General features: G+C 48.8%; 1 protein-coding gene across 5 annotated transcripts in view; it reads left to right on the forward strand.

Moving 5' to 3' along the window:
* Positions 1–21,725, forward strand: part of LOC140393802 (6-phosphofructo-2-kinase/fructose-2,6-bisphosphatase 2-like) — a 98,763-nt gene that overhangs the window by 11,487 nt on the left and 65,551 nt on the right. For 3 of the 5 annotated variants that reach the window (XR_011935732.1, XM_072480251.1, XM_072480252.1), the window contains exons 1-2: positions 1,421–1,678; positions 1,896–1,934. The exons of 1 other annotated variant lie outside the window; for it this stretch is intronic. Coding sequence is in view for 3 of the 4 variants with exons in the window: in XM_072480251.1 (XP_072336352.1) it covers positions 1,555–1,678; positions 1,896–1,934 (163 nt within the window). In the remaining variant the exon portion in view is untranslated. Of the gene's footprint in view, positions 1–1,420; positions 1,679–1,895; positions 1,935–21,725 lie in introns of those variants that run through there. One more of the 5 variants, XM_072480253.1, reaches the window with a different exon arrangement.

A 21,725-nucleotide genomic window follows, 5' to 3' on the forward strand; every position in this document is an offset into this window, starting at 1 on the left:
TGGTCCGACACCCCGAATATCGCTTCTCGGGGGCCGGGCTCCACATTCACATGCAAGAACCCTGAGATTGTGCTAAATACTGTCCTCCAAAACCTTTCCAGCTTCGGGCAGGACCAAAACATATGACCATGGTTCGCAGGACCCCTCCCATATTACTCGCAGACATCCTTCACCCCCTCAAACAGTCAGCTTATCCTTGATTTTGTGAGGGGTGCTCTATGTACGACTTTCGGCTGTATCAGCCCCAACCTCACACACGAGGTTGAGGCATTCAACCTCCGCAGCACCTCACACCACAATCCCTCTTCCATTGCCCCCCCCCACAGCTCTCCCTCCTACTTTGCCTTAATCCCATCCATGGACACCCTGTCCTCCTCCAGGATCCTCCCGTAGATCGCTGAAACAACCCCCTTCTCCAGCCCTCCCGCTGACCGCACCGCCCCCAGCAACAAAGAGGCTGGCACTAACGGGAAGGTTGGAAAACCTTTCTTGCGAAGTCCCGAACTTGCAGGTACCTAAACCCTTCCCCCTGCGCCAACCCATACTTCTCTCCCAACTCCTCCAGGCTCGCGAATCGCCCTACAAGGAACAAATCCTTAATTTCCTTGATCTACCTCTCATCCCATCTCCGATTCCTCGCATCCATCCTCCCTGGTCAAACCCATGATTTCCCCTAATTGGCATCCCTCCTAACCCGGCCCCCAGCTTAAAATGTTGCCTGAACTGTCTCCAAATCTTCATATGTGGCCACCACCACCAGACTCAGCTAGTATTTTTCCTGGAGCCATCGGAAGCGGCGCCGTTGCCAGTGCCCGCAACCCCGACCTCCTGCACGAGCCCACCTCCACCTGCACCCCCAAGTTTGCTTTGCATTTAAACTTGAACACATTCTGAAGGTTGTGGGAGATCAGGAGAGGCTCAGACAAGCCAAGCTATGAATCCCAAAACAGGGAGAAACTGGAAGTGGATGTGAGAAACTGAAATTTTAAAAATGTTTAAGGTGACATTAGAGATGGTGGTCATTTGATGGAGCTTGGGTATATTTAATATTTCAGAGTTCGTCAGAAATAATTAAATGGCTACATTCTACAGATCAAATTAGAAAAGATAAGGGTAAAAAAACTCTGATATGTTGCAGCAAAGTAAAATTAAAAAAAAAAGATTCTGAAGTGGCTAAGACAGAGAGACTAGGCTTGAGAGCAGGTTAATTCACAATGATTTTCAGTCAATTAACTGCTAAAATCCCTCCAATAACAAAAGCAGTGAAATTCCTTCACACTGCAACTTATGTTTGCACTGACCAGCACAACCGTTGAACAGATGTCAAACATTGACTTACATTTTCAGAGTTCAGTCCCAGATTTGTAAGAGTTTTACTCTAGTCCCTGTAAATATCTTGTCATTTTGGCCCTGCTTTTAGGTATTCTTCACTGGCTCCTCTCCTCACTCCAGACCCTGACTCTGCTACTGCTGCTATTGCCCTGAACAAGGGAATTCCTACACGTCACTGCTCTGATTGTTTTCCTGTGGTTTCTTTGGTGTCTATGCTTTATCATGGAGAATAACCACACCTCCTCTATGAAGGAAGAATTAAGTTTAAAAATAAAGAAGAAGAAACTGAACACTAAGAAACATAGGACGCTGCTGAAATTAAGAACCCAGATTCTAACTAAGAGATGTAAGTAATTGTAGAGGCCAGCATATTAACATTGAGTTGTCACTAGATCATTTTAGTACTGTTAAGTAAAGCACAAAAAATTAATAATTAGTAGTATGTGCTGGATTTCAGTGTAAGCTAAGATGGACAAATACAGCTTAGCAAGCTCAAGCTTGTTATAAAAATTTTAAATTGGAATCTTCCTGTATTCTAAAACAATATGTTATTACTTTTTCAGGGCTTACAATCCTTCTCCCAACTGCCCATGGAGCTAAAGGTTTGATGCTTTAAAGAGGCAAGGTGGGGGGGGAGGGGAGTGAAGTGCCAAGTGGGGCTGGGAAGAGGCATGGGGTGAGGTCCTGGAGAGATTTGAAAACAAGAATGAGAATTTTTAAATTGAGGCGTTGCTTAATTAGGAGCCAATGCAAGTCAGTGAACAGTTCTGAAAATACCCACGGCATTAAGTAGAAAATGGGAAGGGAAGAAACATATACAGAGCGGCATTAGGGGAAAAAAAAATCTTTTGAGGGGACTTCTGAAGGAGGGGAAAAATGTGGTGAGGTCTGAGGAAGACCATGATGGCCAACGGCTCTGCCACCTTCTGTGGAATGCTGGAGGGCGAGATATGCAGAAAGCCAGCCAGTCAGAAAGAAGGATGGATGGTGTGGGTGGGATGTAGGATAGGCAAGGCAGTAGAGGCAGGGTTGGGTAAGTTCACAGAGGTACTTATAGGGGATATTTTCACATCAAAGCAGTGAAAGCAGCAAATCAGTACAGCTTAGTATGGACGGTAATGGTAAACAAATAATGATTCCATGCTAGATAGGACCCTGGGGGCAGAGTTTAGGATGGATTTGATTTTTATAAGGGGAACAGCTTGGGGAAGGTTTTAAATAGAGCAATGTACTGGTTTAATAGTCCTATCTTGAACATGGTACATTATGATTTCAATAAGTTAAGGGCTAATGGAGACAATATTAGAAGTATAAATCAGCAACCCATTTGTACTGGACAAGGTATGGGGCTTATGTATCAGCTTATGTTCAAAACAGACAATGAATATTCCACAATGACAGACTCAGCCGTGAAAAAATGGGTTTGGAAATGTTAAGTTCCTGGTGGATATATGTGGAGTATCTAGTGACAACCAAACAATCGCTCCAGTCTTGGAATTTTAAATTGGTGGTGGCCACTGGCAGAATTCTGAGAAAAATATTGAACATCCTTAATTTTCGAGGCAAAATAAAACCTTGAGCTCCTTACACATACTTAAAGCAATAGCAGACAAGGAAGTCCAAGGAGGGTTTATACATATAGCAAAATAATTCCAGATTTTGTTTAATGTTTGGAACTGCCATGTAGTAGTGAAAGGATCTGGCCATGCTGTGCGATAGATGTTAATTCTTTTTTCATATAAATTTAGAGTGCCCAATTCATTTTTTTTTCAATGAAGGGGCAATTTAGCGTGGCCAATCCACCTACCCTGCATATCTTTGGGTTGTGGAGGTGAAACCAACACAAACACGGGGAGAACGTGCAAACTTCACACGGACAGTGACCCAGAGCCGGGATCAAACCTGGGACCTCGGCGCCGTGAGACAGCAGTGCTAACCACTGCACCACCGTGCTGCCCCTGATAGATGTTAATTCTTGACGTAGTTGTGCCAGATCTTGTGCCAATGGAGTTAACAATGTTCTGCTTAAGCAGAAACAGTGGAGGTAGTTGTAGGTTAGAAATGGTGATTGTGAGGAAGTTGTAGGTTAGCTTTTTCCATTCAAGGTGAGAGAGCAGCAAGGTTGAATATTTAAAAAAAATATATTTTTTAATTAAAGTTTTGCAAAGATTTTCATAATAAATAGTGATAATCCTAAGTCAGCAAACTAGAGTGAACATTAACATAGTGCAAAAAGAGAATATACAATAGCAATTGACTAGACGTGACCCCACGCGCCTCAGTCTTCCCACACCCGCCCAACGGAGCACCCCCCCCCCCCCCATTCCCCTATGGGTCGCTGCTGCTGACGTTTTAATTTTCCCTGAGAAACCATCGTACGGTATTATGCTCCTGCTCAACAGCAGCAGCTCTGTACACTTGGCAAAATTATTTACACACATAAGTAGGCATCTGTTCGTGGTGTTGTCGTCCCTTGCTTCTCCCAGATGGAGTTCGCTGCCGTTGTCGTCTCGTTCCGCTTCTGCGCACTTCCGCTTCTGCGGCCCACCCGTTTTCTCTGTTCCTTCGGACGTTAAGTTTGTTAACGTTTCCCTGCACCCCCCCCCATGGCTCGCCTTTCCTTCCTCTTAGATTTAGCTGTCTCTCCCCCCCCCCCCCCCCTCTCCCGGTCTATCCCTCTCATGCTTTGGCTACTCTCCCCTGTTTCTTGGCTACCTGGCTATTCTTCTGCCTGTTTGTTAGCCACAAACAGGTCTCGGAACAATTGGGTGAATGGCTCCCACGTTCTGTGGAAGCCGTCACCTGACCCTCGGATGGCGAATTTGATTTTCTCCATTTGGAGAGATTCTGAGAGGTCGGACAGCCAGTCTGCCGCTTTGGGTGGTGCTGCTGACCGCCAGCCGCACAGGATTCTACGGCGGGCGATCAGGGAGGCAAAGACAAGGGCGTCCGCCCTCCTCCCCAGGAATAGATCTGGCTGGTCTGAAAACCTGAAGACCGCCACTTTAGGGCATGGCTCCACCCCCACCACCTTGGACATTGCCTCGAAGAAGGCTGTCCAATACTCCACAAGTCTGGGGCAGGACCAGAACATGTGGGCGTGATTGGCTGGGCCTCCTTGGCAACGCTCACATCTATCCTCCACCTCTGGGAAGAACCTACTCATATGGGTTCTTGTTAAGTGGGCTCTATGTACCACTTTTAGTTGCGTCAGGCTGAGCCTTGCGCACATGGAGGTGGAGTTGACCCTATGCAGTGCTTCGCTCCAGAGTCCCCACCCTATTTCGATCCCCAGGTCCTACTCCCACTTCATTCTTGTTGCGTCCAGTACGGTGTCGGTCCCTTCTACCAGTCGGTCATACATGTCACTACAGTTTCCTTTGTCTAGTATGCTTGCGTCCAGTAACTCTTCCAGTAGTGTCTGTCGTGGTGGTTGTGGGTATGTCCCTGTCTCCTTTCGTAGGAAGATTTTTAGTTGCAGGTACCTTAGCTCGTTCCCCCTGGCTAGCTGGAATTTCTCTGTCAGTTCGCCCAGTGTTGCGATCTTGCCGTCCGCGTATAGGTCCCTGACTGTCAGTGTCCTTCTGTCCTGTCCCCACCTTTTGAAGGTGGCGTCAGTCAGCGCTGGCGTGAACCTATGGTTGTTGCAGATGGGAGCTTTACCCAACATTCTGGTCAGGCCAAATTGTTGCCGTAGTTGGTTCCAGGACTGGAGGGTGGCTATTGCTGCCGGGATGCTGGAGTGTTTTTTTGGTGGGGATGGGTGCGCCACTGTGACAAGGGCCCGGAGGGAGGTCCCCATGCAGGAGGCCTCTTCTGCGCGCACCCATTCGGCTTCTGGCTCCTTGATCCATCTCCTTATTCGTTCGGCCATCGCCGCCCAGTGGTAAAGTTGTAGGTTTGGGAGGGCAAGCCCCCCCCTGGATTTTGTTTTTTGTAAGACCTTCTTTGGGATCCTAGCATTCTTTCCCCCCACACCCCCCCACCCCACCACCACCACCATACGAACGCCATGATTAGTTTGTCTAGTGCTTTGAAAAAGGCCTTGGGGATGTAGATCGTGATGGATCTGAATAAGAAGGGGTACCTGGGCAGCACATTCAATTTGATCATCTGGACTCTCCCCGCGAGGGAGAGTGGGAGTGTGTTCCATATTTGCAGGTCCTTTTTTACTTCCTCTGTCAGACTGGTGAGGTTCCATTTGTGGATCCCTTTCCAGTCATGGGCTATTTGGATCCCCAGGTCGCGGAATTTGAGTCGGGCTTGTTTAAACGGCAGTCCCGTTAGGGCTGCCTCACCTACTTGTGGGTGTACTGGGATGACCTCGCTTTTGCTCATGTTGAGTTTGTAGCCTGAGAAGGCGCCAAACTCTTTCAGGAGCGCGATGATTCCGTCCACGCTGCTCTGGGTCCGAAATGTAGAGGAGCAGGTCATCTGCATAGAGTGAGACTCTGTGCTCTCTGCCTTCCCTTCGGATCCCCCTCCAGCTTTTTGCTGCTCTGAGCGCGATTGCTAGTGGTTTGATCGCTAGAGCGAACAGCAGCGGGGACAGTGGGCATCCTTGTCTGGTGCCTCTGTGCAGCTGGAAGTATCGGGAGTTGGTATTGTTGGTCCGTATGCTCGCCATGGGAGCGTTGTATAGGAGCTTTACTCAGGAGGTGAACCCTGTTCTAAGCCCGAACCGCTCCAGTACCTCTGAGGTATTTCCATTCGACTGTCGAATGCCTTTTCTGCATCTAGGGAGACGATCACCTCTGGTGTTCTCTCCCTGGAGGGGGTCATTATCACATTCAGCAGGCGCCTGATGTTCGAGGTAAGCTGTCTACCTTTGACAAAGCCTGTCTGGTCCTCTGCGACCACCTCAGGTTCGCAGTCTTCTAACCTTTTGGCTGGGATTTTGGCCAGTATTTTGGCGTCTGCATTCAGCAGTGAGATGGGTCTGTATGACCCACATTCCGTTGGGTCTTTGTCTTTCTTAGGTATCAGCAAGATTGAGGCCTGTGCTAGCATGGGCGGCAGTGTGCCCCTCGCTAGCGTGTCTGTGAACATCTCCCGCAGGTACGGGGCCAGTGCTGTCACAAATTTTTTGTAGAAGTCCACCGGGAACCCATTAGGTCCCGGCACCTTTCCTGCCTGCATGGAGCTAAGGCTGTCCATGATCTCTCCCAGTGCTAGTGGTGCTTCCAAGCCCCATTTTTTGCCCTCCCCCACGACTGGAATGTCCAGCCCATCAATAGATATCATAGAATTTACAGTGCAGAAGGAGGCCATTCAGCCCATCGAGTCTGCACCGGCTTTTGGAAAGAGCACCCTACCCAAGGTCAACACCTCCGCCCTATCCCTATCCCCATAACCCAGTAACCCCACCCAACACTAAGGGCAATTTTGGTCACTAAGGGCAATTTATGATGGCCAATCCACCTAACCTGCACATCTTTGGACTGTGGGAGGAAACCGGAGCACCCGGAGGAAAACCACGCATGCACGGGGAGGATGTGCAGACTCCGCACAGACAGTGACCCAAGCCGCAATCGAACCTGGGACCCTGGAGCTGTGAAGCAATTGTGCTATCCACAATGCTACCGTACTGCCCAAGGAACCGTTTCATCCCAGACTCCCCCATTGGGGGCTCTGAGGTGTACAGCCCTTGGTAGAAGGCCTTGAAGGTTTTGTTGATCTTTTCTGGTTCTGTTTCTTGCGTGCCTCTGGTATCCCTGATTTGTGCAATTTCTCTGGTGGCTGCCTGCTTTCTCAGCTGGTGTGCCAACAGGCGGCTGGCTTTGTCTCCGTGTTCGTATAGGGTTCCACGTGCCTGGCGGAGTTGGTGCACTGCCTTCCTGGTGGAGAACAGGTCAAAGTTTCTTTGTAGCTCTTTCCTCTCCGCCAGGAGCTCTACGGTCAGGGCCTCGGGAGTATTTACGGTCTACCTCCAGTATGGAGTCGACCAGCTGCTGCCTAGCCACCCTTTCCTCCCTATCTCTTCGCGCTTTGAAAGCGATGATTTCCCCTGTTAGTACGGCCTTTAGTGCATCCCAGAACGTGGAGGGTGAGACGTCCCCGTTCTGGTTGTTTTCTGTGTACTCTGCAATAGCCCGTGATAACCTTTCGTTGAAGGCCTTGTCCGCTAGTAGGGCGATGTCCAACCTCCATGTGGGGCATTGGGCCCTGCCCGTCTCCAGCCTCACGTCCATGTAGTGTGGAGCGTGGTCTGATATCACAATTGCAGAGTATTCCACCCTGTCTATCCCCAGAAGCACCGTTTTCCCTACCACAAAGAAGTCAATTCTGGTGTGTACGTTGTGTACTGGGGAGAAGAAAGAGAATTCCTTCTCCCTCGGGTGGGCGAACCTCCAGGGGTCCACCGTTCCCATCTGCTCCATAAAGTGACTGAGTTCCCTTGCCATTCTTGAGGTTTTCCCCGTTTTGGGTTTTGATCTGTCTGTCTTTGGGTCCTGTACACAGTTGAAGTCCCCCCGCCATGATTAGTCGATGCGTCGCTATGTCAGGGATTTCTGCCATGGTCTTCTTGATGAAGCTCGTATCGTCCCAGTTGGGTGCGTACACGTTAAGTAGTCCTACCGGTGCCCCATCCAGGGCCCCGCTGACCATGGCATACCGCCTCCCTGGGTCCGTAACTGTCTTTGCCGCCCTAAACATCGTCCTCTTGCCGATCAATATCGCCACCACCCCGGCCCTCGTTCCATAGCAGGAATGGTAGGTTTGTCCCACCCAGCCCTTTCTTACCCGCAGTCAGTCCTGCTCTCTCAGGTATGTCTCTTGGAGGAAGACTATGTCGGCCCTCATATTTTTTAGGTGGGTGAGGACTCTGGATCTCTTCACTGGGCCGTTGAGTCCCCTTACGTTCCAGGTGACTATCCTGGTGGGGGGGCTTCTGCCCCCTTGCTCCTGTGGGATTAACCATACTTACCTGGTGGACGCGCCCCTGCCATCCAGGGTTTCCCTTTGTTAGGGGGCCGTCCAGGAAAGCCTCTGTCACTGCTCTCTCCATGCGGTCGGGACCCTGCGCTCCAGGGTTTCCCTTTGTCCCGGGGGCACCCGACGTGGCCGCCCACTGTGCGTCCGCCATGTGGGTAGTCCCCTGCACTCTGGGGTCTCCCTTCGCCCAGAGATTGTACTGGGTGGGTGCTTGCAGCGATTCCTTGTTTCGAGCCCTTGGTTGTGGCACTTTGTAGCCCTATTCCTTTTCTAGCCTTGTTTGTCCCTCCTTCCCTGTGTCGCCCCTCCCCAGTCTCTCCCTCCCTGTGCCCCCCCCCCCCCCCCCCTCCCGGTCTCTCTTTCCCCCCTCTCTCTTGTACCCCTTCTTTGTCCCTCTTTCCCGATTCCAGTCCCAGTTTGCTCTCCCGTCTCTGTTGAGTGGTTTCCCCCCCCCACCTCCAACCTGGCGCCTTCCTCCCTGTTGGGGGCACGCTGCGGCCCTGCTTTGTTGCACGACCCCGGCGCTAGCTTTCCTGCTAGTACGGTGGCCCCCCTCTCGGGAGTTACTGTCTCACTTCTCCCCTGCCCGGCCTCTACGGTTTTCTGCCCGCTCTTCCCCTATCCTACCCTGCATTCCTCTTGCTTGCTCTCCCTTCTCCGCTACTCTCGTTCCCTCGTGCTGGGCCTGGCCTCCCACCTGAAGCGGTCCCTCGGGCAGTGGTGTGTTCTTTGTTCAGGGTGCGCTCGCCGTGGCGGGAGCACCCCCCCGCCTGGCATTTCTTGTGGGCTGGGTAAGGTCTTCTTCCCCACTAAGTTGCCCAGCATCTCGGCCACGTATGCCGTGGGGTTTCTACCCTCGATCCCCTCTGGTAAGCCCACTATCCTGACATTTTGCCTCCTCGAGCGGTTTTCCTGGTCTTCCACTCTGCCCTTCAGGCTCCCCTGTGTTGTGCCCAGTCTCGCCACCTCCCTCTCCAGGGCCGTGATCCGGTCGCTCACGTCAGTCGCTGCTTTCTCCAGCTCCTTGATGGTCGCCTCTTGGGCTTCCAGTTTCTTCCCTTGGGCGTCCAATTTCTCCTCTGCTCTGCCCAGGGCCTGCTGCACCTCCGCCAGGGCCTTGGCCATTGCTGCCTGCACTGCGGCCTCTATGCCTGCCCTAGCCTCTGCCTTGTTTACCTGCTGATGTTCCCTCAGCGCATCGGCAAAGGCAGCCTTCCCAGTTCCAGCTCCCCCCTGGCCCCGGGGGGAGACTGCACCTGTCTGCCCAGCTCTTTTTGATGCGGCAATACTTCCATTCTGCTGCTTTGCTTGCTAATTGGCTCGTCTGAACTGGCTCGCCCATTGCCCCGTCTGCCTTTGGTGCCCCTTCTCCCTTCTGGCATTTTTCTTTCCCCCCCCCCCCCCCCCCCCCCCCCCCCCCGCACACCCTTTTATTTGTTTATTTATTTATTTTCTTCCACCCTTCCCTTTTTCTTCTCCCCTCCCTTCTTTCCTTCACCGCTTTATTTTTCCTCTTTTATAAAATTTTTCTCAGGTGAACTTGTTTTGGGTGAGAACAAGAAAAGTGCAAAAATAATTTAAAAAAAAAAAAAAGAAAAGTTTTAAAGTTTTCTTTTCAGAGTTTTGTTTTTGCAAAAGTTCTTTTTTCCTTCCTTTTCCCTCACTTACCCAGGTCGAGAGAGAGGGAGAGTGGCTTCTGGTCCGGAGTCCCTCTTTGTTCCTGCCTCGTGGTGGTCGCCGCCAGGGGGGGGGTGTCGGTCGGTCCCCGCTTCGGTCCCCGCTGCTTGGTCCGGGGGGGGGGGTGTCGTCGGTCGCTCCTCCGTTCCTTCCTCCCTGCAGGTTCGGCCCCCGCTTCGGTCCTGGCCGCCGTTTCGTTCCTGGCCACCGCTTGTCCTGCCCTGTGCTCTGCTCGAAAGGTTGAATATCGACTGAAAAATAGAATATGTGGGGAAAATAGCGAGGGAACTACCATGCGCCTTGAGAAGTTTATGAACAAAAGGGACTTTAGAAGTGAAGCCATAGTAGTCGAAGAGGGAGAGGTTCAGAGGAGAAAATTTCAAAGAAATAGTGGAGGTAAAATGAATCAGAAATGGGGCAGATGGATTGCCCAAGAACATGATGGAATATGTAAGCTGATGGAAAGTAAGCAGAGTCATATACATCAGCAAGAACTTTTAATCCATTGTGCTTCAGTCTGTTGTGTAGCCTCCACTGGCTCCACACTGGTGTGCATAACTCTGGTAATTTTAAATTGATATCATACGCATTAGCTTAAATCAAAAATAATGGTGTTGGAACTTTAAAATTGTAAGAATCAATGCTGCTTAGATCCTCCCATTTTGACAACATTGGCCACTCGTTGCCTCTAGGCCAGAAGGTTAGGCCAGAAACAAACAAGGTGCAAAAACCACCATTAACTCAGAAAAAAAGGAGGACGACACGGTGGCGCAGTGGTTAGCATTGCTGCCTCACGGTACCGAGGACCCGGTTCGATCCCATCCACGTCGGTGTGGAGTTTGCACATTCTCCCTCTGTATGGGTCTCACCCCCATAACTCAAAGATGTGCAGGGTAGGTGGATTGGCCATGCTAAATTTGCCCCTTAATTGGAAGAAAAATAATTGGGCACTTTGAATTTATTTAAAAACAAACACAGAAATAAAGGAAATTCAGCAAGACTTTACATTTCAACGGCCAAATTTGTCTCTCAGACTAATACAATTTCTAAAGGAGCAATAGTGGTAGGCGTGCCCTAAATTGATGGGGTGGGGCGGTCAGGTACTTGATGTAGAGCAAGCAGTCAATCTCAGAAACTGACAGACTGCATTGGTTAAATGGTCTGAAGAGGACCAGATGTGGAGTTGCTGGGTGAGAATGAAATTGCACTGACATGCTACTTAGCTCCTGACTCCCCAAAGCCTGTCCACCATCTACAAAGCACAAGTCAGGAGCATGAAGGAATACTGTCCACTTGCCTAGATGAGTGCAGCTCCAAAAACACAAAAAGCTTGACGTCATCCAGGACAAAGCAGCCCGCTTGTTTGGCATGTCCTCCATAAACATTCACTCTTTCCAACACTGACAAACAGCAGCAACAGTATTTACCAACTGCAAGATGCACTTCAGGAACTCATCAAGGCTCCAAGGTTGGCACAGGGGTTAGCACTGCTTCCTCACAGTGCCAGAGAACCAGGTTCAGATCCAGCCTTGGGTTGTGTGGAGTTTGCACGTTCTCCCCATGTCTGCATTGGTGTCCTCCGGGTGCTCCGGTTTCCTCCCACAATCCAAAGGTGTGCAGTTTAGTTGGATTGGCGATGCTAAAATTGCTCTTAGTATCCAGGGATGTGCAGATTACGTGGGGTTACAAGGATAGGGCGGGGGAGTGGACCTAGGTAGGGTGCTCTTTCAGAGGGTAAGTGCAGACTCGATGGGCTGTGTGGCATCCTTCTGCCTGTAGGGTTTGTATGACTTGCTTAGAAACCTTCAAACCCACAATCACTACAATGTAGAAGGACAAGGTCAGCAGATACATAGGAACACCAGCATCTGGAAAATCCCACTCCAAGTTATACATTATCCTGACTTGGAAATATATTGTCTTTCCTTCATTGTCACTGGGTCAAAATCCTGGAACTCTCTCTCCCCCCCCCCCCCCCCCCCCCCCCCCCACAAACCGTTATGAATGTATCTCCACCACAGGGTCTGCAGATATTCAAGACGGCAGTTCACTACTATCTTCTTCTCAAGAACAATCAGGGTGATAAGTGCTGACCTTATCAGCGATGCCCACATCCCATAAATAAATTCTCACATATCCAATTGTAGCCAGAGCATCATATGAAATCCCATTCCTGGAATTGTCCAAGGATCAATTGTTAGCCGTCTCCAATTTCTTATCCATAAGCTGCCCCTTGGTGACATCATCTAAAAATATCTTCTGAAGTGGCCTATCAATAATACATTAGATACTAGACTCCACCTGAGAGAGAAAAAAATCTTCTAACAAGGATGCAGTTGATGTCAATATTTAAAAAAAAAAAAAAATTTAGAGTATCCAATTCACTTTTTCCAATTAAGGGGCAATTTAGCATGGCCAATCCACCTACCCTGCACATCTTTTTTTGGGGTTGTGGGGGTGAAACTCCGCAAACACGTGAAGAATGTGCAAACTCCACACAGACAGTGGTGACCCAGAGCTGGGATCGAACCTGGGACCTCGGCGCCGTGAGGCAACCGTGCTAACCATTTGCGCCACCGTGCTAACCATTTGCGCCTCCGTGCTGCCCTCCGTTGATGTCAATATGGTGCCTATGTGGAATTGAAGATTGGTCTTGGTATGTTAAAGAATAAGAAATCTTTTTAGGGATGCAGAAACCTGCCCAATCTTTTTTTAATCTCCTTGCTGTGAAGTACAAATAATCTAGCCCAAGTTAAAGGAGAAAAGACAGAAATGCAGATAAATTTATAAAGAATAAGTAATAGACAGTAAGGAGGGCTTCCTCCCCTTCTACTCTGTCTTTGACCGAGTAACCTGATCTAACATCTCAAGTGACAAGTTTTATTATATTAACAGCGTGATATAAATACAATGGGAGGAATTCTCCGCAATCGGGATGTTCAATTTTGCTGGCAAACCGTGAGTTTCCCGACGGCGTGGGGCTGCTACACAATGGGAAACCCCATTGGCCAGCCAGCGAAACAGAGAATCCCGACGGCATGCCGCGCCAGAAATCTAGTGCGGCGGGACGGAGATTCTCACCAATGTCTTTCTTGCTAAAGGCGCTATTTAAATTCAAGATTTTCTCTTTCTCAATTATCGTCAAAATCATCTGCTAGGCTTACTTCACTCTCCAGCACCTTGCCAAAGTGGCCTCTATTAATTTGCAAAACTTGACAGTTGACAATGGGGGTGGGGGATAACAGCTGAACCTAATCCTATTTTCCTGCAGCATCCGAATCTGCACCAGCATTGAATTGGATGACAAAAGACCGTCTCCAGCGTTCTTTGCCTCCTTCCCTCACTCATGGGGTCATTGGGATCTATTGTGTCACCGGCACCTTCCAGCTCAGATTGGCTTACTCAGCCTATTACCAAGATTGAATGTGAGACCTTAGTGGTCAGTTTGATTTAGCGATTCTACCCTCCAGGTTCACATGTTCGGTAGCACACTCTTAAAACTCAGAATGTTGTGTCTTCAAAGCTTAATTCCAGACACTTAAGCATGTTATCTACGCTGACACTTCAAATGCAGCGCTGATAGATCACTATGCAATTGGTGGCACGGACATTGAGATGACATGTTAATCTCAGGTAATGTCTACTCGCGGATTGACTTTTTCATGGTGGGGAAGGCTTTGCTGGCTGGGGTTAAGGGATCAGAGTACTCGGCAATTGCAGTATCAGATCATACTCCGCATTGGCTGGATATGGTAATGGAGAAGGGGGTAGCGCAGAGGTCGGGGTGGAAATTAGATGTGGGACTGTTGGGGGACCGAGCGTTCTGTGACAAAATTGAAAAAGTAATTGAGGAATATGTAGGTTTCAACTGTACGGGTGAGGTGTCGAAGGCAGTTGTCTGGGAGGCTCTAAAGGTGGTGGGTGAGGGGTGAGGTGATCTCGTTTAAGGCCAGGGTGGACAAAGAGGAGAAGTTGGAGCGGCAGAGGGTAATAGATGAGATGCTGGAGGTAGGTAGGAGTTATGCAGAAGATGGGGACCCAGTGAAGTTGGAAAAGAGGAAGGAACGACACACGAGCTTTGACCGACTATCTACCATGCAGGGGGTGCGCCAACTGAGGCGAGCAAGGGGTTCTGTTTACGAGCATGGAGAGAAGGCAGGGCGTATGTTAGCGGGTCAGCTTCGGAGGGAGGCGGCGGCAAAGGAAATTGTTCAGGTGAGGGACAGGGCAGGGAAGTTGGTGGCGGCTCCGGATCTGAATCCAAGGTCTTTGAGGAATTCTGTGAGAGGTTGTGCAGGTCAGAGCCACCTGGGGGAGACCGGGAGATGCAGGAATTTCTAGATGGGCTGGAGTACCCGAGGTTAGGGGAGGGGGACAGGGCTACATTAGAAGGAGCGATAGTGGAGCAGGAGATAAAAGATGTGATTGGGAGGATGTTGTTGGGGAAGGTGGCAGGGCCGGGTGCGTTTCCGATGCAATATTATAAAAAGTTCAAGGATAAGCTGGCACCCCTAATGGTTGGGATGTTTGAGGAGGCACTAGGGAAGGGGGTGTTACCAGAAACCTTGGGGCAGGCATCGATTTCCCTGTTGCTTAAAAAAGAAGGATCCGACGGAGTGTGTTCGTATAGGCCATATCACTTTTAAACGTGGACGCAAAAGTATTGGCGAAGGTACTGGCAGGTAGACTGGAGGAGTGACTCCCAAAGGTGATAGGTGAAGATCAGATGGGGCTTGTGAGAGGGAGGCAGCTCTTTTCAAACATTAGAAGGGTATTGAACGTGGTTATGGCACCGGCGGTGGGCAAGGAAACAGAGTTGGTTGTGGCACTGGACGCCGAAAAGGCGTTTGACCGGGTAGAATGGGGGTACTTTGGCAGTTCTGGAGTGGATGGGATTGGACCAACATTTGTGAACTGGGTCAAGCTACTATAGAAGGAGCAGAGGGCGAGTGTCCATATAAGGAGGGTGTCCTTATATGCCGATGAATTGTTATACATGTTGGAACCGGGTGTGTCAATAGGGAGAATATTGGAGCTGCTTCGGGTGTTTGGGTCTTTCTCGGGGTACAAATTAAATCTAGATAAGAGTGAGTATTTTGTGGTGTCTCGGCAGGAGTGGGGGGACTGCCATTCCGTAGGGCAGGGACTCACTTTAGATACCTGGGTGTGCAGGTTGCCCGGAGAGGGCTCCATAGGTATAACATTTCTAGTTTGGCGGGAGAGGGAAAGCTGATCTGGCAAGGTGGGATGGTCTCCCTCTGTCACTGGCGAGTTGGGTACAGGCGGTTAAAATGAACATGCTGCTGCGATTTCTGTTTATTTTCCAATGCCTGCCGATTTTCCTGCCAAAGGTGTTTTTCAGAGAGATGGAAGGAATGATTACCTCGTTCGTATGGGGAGGGAAGGTGGCCAGAGTTAGAACGGTGCTGCTACAGAGGGGAAGGTAGGCAGGGGGTTTGGGTCTTCTGAACCTGATGTATTATTACTGGGCGGCGAATGTGGAGAAGATGCGGAGCTGGGTCAGAGGGGTTGATTCCCAGTGAGTCAGAATGGAGGAGAGTTTGTGCAGGGGGTTGGATTGAAGGCGCTAGCAACAGCGTTGCTCCCGATGGCCCCGGGGAAATACTCGGGGAGTCCGGTAATAATAGCTTCATTGAGAATTTGGAGACAGTTTCGTCAACACTTCGGGTTGGGGGCAGGGTCAAGGGAAATGCCGATTCGGGGGAACCACACATTTGAGCCAGGGAAGTGGGACGGAAATTTTCGGAAATGGGAGGAGAAGGGGATTAAGATACTAAAAGATTTGTTTCTTGGGGGTCGGTTTGCAGGATTGAGGGAGCTGGAAGCGAAGTGTAGGCTGGAGGAGGGGGAAATGTTTAGATACATGCAGGTTTGAGATTTTGCCAGGAAGGAGATACAGAGCTTCCCGGTGGAGCCGGCCTCCACATTGCTGGAGGAGGGGGTAGTTTTGGTGGTTTACAGGGCTATTTTGGAAGAGGAGAAGACACCACTGAAAAGGATCAAAGCAAAGTGGGAGGAAGAGTTGAGAGCGGGTATGGAGGAGGGGTTCTGGTGTGAGATGCTCCGGAGAGTGAACGCCTCCACCTCGTCTGGGGCTGATACAGCAGAAGGTGGTATACAGAGCACACCTCACAACGGCGAGGATGCGCCAGCTCTTTGAGGGGGTAGAAATGTGTGTGAACGTTGCGGGGGTGGGGGGTGGGGGCGCAAATCATGTTCATATGTTTTATTACAAAGCTGGAGGATTACTGGAAGGAGGTTTTAGGGTAATCTCTAAAGCGGGCACATGAAACTGGAGCCGGGCCCTTGGGAGGCCGTATTCGGGACGTCGGACCAGCCGGGATTAGAAATGGGTGCGGAGGCAGATGTTGTAGCCTTCGCCTTGTTGATCGCCGAAGGCGGATCCTGTTGGGATGGAGAGCAACCTCTGCACCCTGGTGTGGCGGGGGGACATGTTGGAATTCTTTACTCTTGAGAAGATTAAGTTTGAACTGAGGGGAAGGATGGAGGGGTTCTACAATCATGGGAGTTATTCATTATACGCTTTCATGAATTGGATAACATCAAACATAAATGGGGGTGTGTGGTTTGGAGGTTTGGGGGAGGGGGACTGTATGTGTCAAATAGTGACTAGGGGTGATTCCTGATTCCTTTTTGTTATTTGTTTATGTTAACATGAGGCAGTTGTTTGGGGGTTGGTGGGCTGATGGGATTGTTGTTAATAAAGGGAATTGACATTATATTCGTTACTGATTATTGTTTATTGTTGGAGGGTGAAAAAGGAGAATAAAAATATATTTTTTTAAATCTCAGGTAATGAGATTTGTTCTATCAGTAAAAGGTCCTGCTGCATCTGAAGTTTCTAACCCAGCCCTGTGAATGTTTTTCTTATAGTGATACTCCTATTGAAAATCATTTGTACCTATCATGGATAATGTGTTTAGACCTCAAGCTTTCGAGAAAGATCATAAATATCTTTTACCAATGATTTGTATAAAAATCATCTGGTTCATGAGACTGTCATACTTTGCCCATCCTTCATTTCCCAGAGAAGGTGATGCTAGGCTACCTTAGTGACAAGTTCCAGAGTTGTGACCCAGTAACAAAGAAGGAATGATGATGTATCTCCAAGTCAGGGTGGAATGTAACATAAAGAGGAATGTGCTGTTCCTATCATTTATTTCTCTTGTGATGGAGGTTTGGGATGTATTTTATTGAAGCCTTGGTGATACACTGCAGTGCATCCTGTCAGTCATATGCGCTGGAGCCATGATGTGTTGGTGGTGATTTCAAATGGATGTTTCAGTAAGAGGATGAGATACCGACTACTTTGTCCTGCACCATGCTTGTATTGCGCATGTGCAGGGAACCGGAGAGTATGACCATTGCACTGCTGATCTGTACCTTCCCTGTCTCACAGAGCTTTTGGATAGTCACAAGATGAGCTGCTTGTTACAGAATACTTAACCAGCTCCTATAGGCATAGTATTTGTGCGTTTGGCCAGGTGAATTTTCTGGTCAGTGATTATCTCAGCATGTTGAAGATGATTAATGTGGTGGTTGTAATGCAGTTGAATGCCAAGAAGATGGAGGTGTCAATAGGCATTGACCAACCAATTTTGTGGGATGAGCTTAAGACAGAATATAGCACACTAGTTATACAGCAGAAACATACGACCATAACAACTAGCGAGTATTGATCCAGATCAGGCAGGACAACTGGGATATGCAAACAGCTCTTCATTCCTCCCTCCCTCTTTCCCCTTCCCCTCCCCGACAGAGTGTGGGCCATACAAACCCATCTCACTCCTGAACACTGATCCTGAAGTCCTGGCGAAGGCCCTTCTCTGGACACCGAGAAGGTTTTTGACAGAGTCGAATGGAGATGCTGGAACGGTTTAGGTTTGGGCCAGGTTTCACCTCGTGGATGAAACTATTGTTCAGCGCTCCCATGGTACAAACAAATGCCACCAGCTTTGAATACTTACGGCTGCATAGAAGCCCGAGGCAGGAGTACCCACAGTCCCCGCTGCTATTTGCCCTGGCAGTCAACCAATGGCTAACACCCTCCAGTCATCGAAGGGGTGTAAGGGTATCCTTCTCCCTTCCTCCCTCCCGAGTCGCACTCTTTGCAGATGACCTACTCCTCTATGTCTCAAACCCTCTCGCCAGCATGGAAAGAATAAGGAACTCCTAAGGGAGTTTGAAGCCTTGGAGTTACAAACGTAACCTGAGCAAGAGCGAAATCTTCCCCGTGAATCCCAGCGAGGAGGATCAAAGCTGGGGAAGTTGACGTTCAAGCTGGCCCAAACCAAACTCCGATACCTGGGGATCCAGATAGCCCACGACTGGACACGGATCCGTAAGTGGAACCTACCGTGCCTAGTGGAAGAGGTAAAGAGTTAGGATTCGCTCCCACTCTCCCTGGCGGGAAGAATACAGACAACAAAAATGAACGTGCTGCCAAGATTGCTCTTCCTATTCAGATCCCTCCCGATCTTCATCCCCAAGGCCTTCTTCACCAAGATAAACTAATGATGGCGTTTGTGTGGGCGGGAAAAAAAATCCCAAGATCCGTAAAAGCATCTTGCAAAGAAGATGCAATATGGGGGGGCCTGGCGCTGCCGAACTTCCTATTCTACCACTGGGCGGCAAACACACAAAGGGTGCAAGGGTTGGTGAAAGAGCCAGAAGTAGAACGGGTGCGAATGGAGGAGACCATCCCTCCGAGCATACAGCCCCAGTCCCATTGCAACCAGCCAAGTACTCGAGAAACCCTGTGGTGGCTACACTAAAGACTTGGAACCAGCTTAATCTTGGTGAGATGTCCACTATGGCTCCCATCTGCAAACACCATAAATTCACTCCGGCGACAATAGACGCCTCCTTTAAGATGTGGAGACAGGACAAAGGGGTACTGACAGTAGGGGACCTCTACATAGAGGGCAAAGTAGCGACCCTGGGGAAATGACAGAAAAGCTCCAGCTCCCGAAAGGGAACGAACTTCGATACTTACAGCTGAGGAACTTCCTCCGCAAGGAAACTGTAATGTTCCCCAGCTACTCGGACACACCCTACTGGGCAGACTGCTAGCATCAGACGAATTGGGGGACGTTTACAGTGCTGACATGTACAGATGACTGCTGGAGGAGGTAAGGGCCCCGCCCAATGAAACAGTGGAAGGAAGAACTGGGCGTGGAGATAGCGGAGGACTCTAGATTGAAGCACTGCATAGAGCGAACTCGACCCCCTCATGCACAGGGCTTAGCCTAATGCAGCAAAAAGTAGTGCACAGGGAGCACTGGACCAGAACCCACATGAGCGGGTTCTTCCTAAAGGTGGAAGACAAATGTGAATGGTGCCAGGGAGGCCCGGCCAACGACATCCACATGTTCTGAGCCTGCCCCAATCTTGTTGGGTACTGGACCGCCTTTTCTTAAGCCATGTCCAGGGTTGTGGGAGTGAGGTTGGACCCATGCCCGCTGGTGGTGGTCTCTGGGGTGTCAGAACAGCCAGAGCTCTTTACAGGGAGAGGGGCAGGCCCTAGCCTTTGCCTCCCTAGTCTCCGGCCTGAAACTCCTGTTCGGCTTGCCGGGGGGGGGTGGCTTTTCTGTCTTGTTACACAATATAAACGAAAATCAATAAAAAGATTTCTTATAAAGAAACTTTTCAAATCATTCAGGAATGTTCGATCTGAATCTTCTTGAGAGTTCTTTTCCACCACCTTCCAAAGTCTCTTACCCTTTCTCAGGGGTAGACCTGGATGGACGAGGTTTTGTTTTATAAAGATTTACTTTATTTCAAAATACCATATCAATTATCGAGTCCTTTATTTAAACCGTAGTTGGATTTCCAACATCAGGTCAGGCAGCATAGCATTTCTTGAGAAAAAAACTGAGTTAACATTTTAGGTAATGATCTTTTGTTGGGCACAGAAAATGTGAATGTGTTCTTAGGTTATGTTCCAGTAGCTGCTGCCCCAAGCTTTGAGAATGTTTTTGTCGGCTACGAGAGACAATTGATCTCCCATCAATATATCATGCCAGTCATTTTTTTTTCCAGAATACCTGCTGTCCACATTTTCTTAGGTGATGAGCTTCGACAAGGAGCTGAGGAAGTCAATCTGCGTTTCTTTTTTTCTCTTCAGTGATGAAATTCCAAGAAGATTAAATCTGTGCTATTTAAAATGTCCAAACAGCTCTGTTTCATGGTTTTGCAAGCAACAAAAGAGCTTCCTTCTGTCCATGTACAAAATCCAACGCTGTTTGTGGAACAAAAAGGAAACCTTTTCCGAGAGGGAGGGCTCCAGTCAACATCAACCTTGACACAGAGCAACCTTGAGGGGTGTCGCATGGAAAGGAAGGAGGGAGTGGCAGATCAGGGTTGAGAAAATCCTGGTTCTCGTGTAGCAGGACCAGATGCAGTGGTAACAGCATCTGCTCTGTGCCAGCAATATGTCATTATAAAGGTAAAGTCGCCATGGTCCCAGGTGACCATAGGCTGCTTTCCTCTTTGAGGGGGAGTGCTGACTTGGCAATTTAACCTGAGGGTCACCACACCTCTGGCGAGGGACAAGGTTGAGAAGGAAGGACCTTCATGAATACCATTATTGGCAATCTGAAAAGACCAAGATTGTCAATATTTTCATTTCCGACATGAGTTATCTTTGTAGCCTCTTGAGTGGTTTGACAGGAATGTGTTTTTGGCTCTTTCCAATTCAGAATGGGTTTTCAAATGTGTGGATGGATTCTCTTGAGAGTTTTGTCCTATTGATTGTGGCAGGAGTTGAACTATAATCTTTTCAGTCTGCATGTGTCCAGAGATCACGTGTGACTGAAAAAGGGTTGAAGTCACAAGTCGTAGTTTATAGTTTATTGCAACAGTTTAAATCTGATGACAGTAACAGGTGAAAAGGATTATCAGGCCCAAGTTGGGTGATGGGGAAAATGAAATGGAATGATCGTATCAGCCTCTTCTGTTCTCAATCTTGAGATCACCAAAGTGATATTAGGGGCCCAAAACAAGCCTGGATTCAGTGTAAAATGTTTCCCTTTGTCCAAAATGATCTTTCACTCTTGACTACTTATTTATATGCTCCCAATTCCAAGGGGGCTGGTGAGTGCCTCGTGTCAATCGCTTATTCAATCACGTCTTCCAGTTAATATGTCCAATTACTGACACAGCTACACAAGAGCAGGGAAGTTACGCTGGAACTGTATGGGCCGAAGGGCCTTTTCTGAACTGTAGACCTCGATGACTATAACTAAGCTAGTTAGCCACTTTTGGGCCCCAAATATCACTTCATTATTTATCTTCTGTAAGAACATCACGTCTATTTAGTGGGCACATTGCTTCATCTTATCAGGCTCAGGAATGCCTACGTGAAGGCCTATGCCTGAAAGTACTTTGTCACCTAGATAACATCCTTGTTGAGAACAATGGACAATTGGTTATATTGTTTCATTGTTATTTTCCAAACCTGGGACAGAGAAACCTTATTGCTAAGAAACCCCAGTTTCAACATTTCTTTTAAAACCATTATTTCTAGCAATTTCTATAATATTTTAAAAACTATTCTCTGACAACTGGAATATTAAAACCACCGTTTATTATATGTTTAGACCCCTCAGTGACTTGCTGTTTCTAAAATCTGCTGCTCAAACATTGTTTCATACTGTAGTACTCGTTTTGCCGAGACTTCAGTTCTCAACAATATCATTTTACCTAAGTTGTCATGGTAACCTTGCTCATGAGATCCT

The sequence above is a fragment of the Scyliorhinus torazame genome, chromosome 17 (assembly GCF_047496885.1).
Source record: "Scyliorhinus torazame isolate Kashiwa2021f chromosome 17, sScyTor2.1, whole genome shotgun sequence".
Taxonomy (NCBI): Eukaryota; Metazoa; Chordata; class Chondrichthyes; order Carcharhiniformes; family Scyliorhinidae; genus Scyliorhinus; species Scyliorhinus torazame.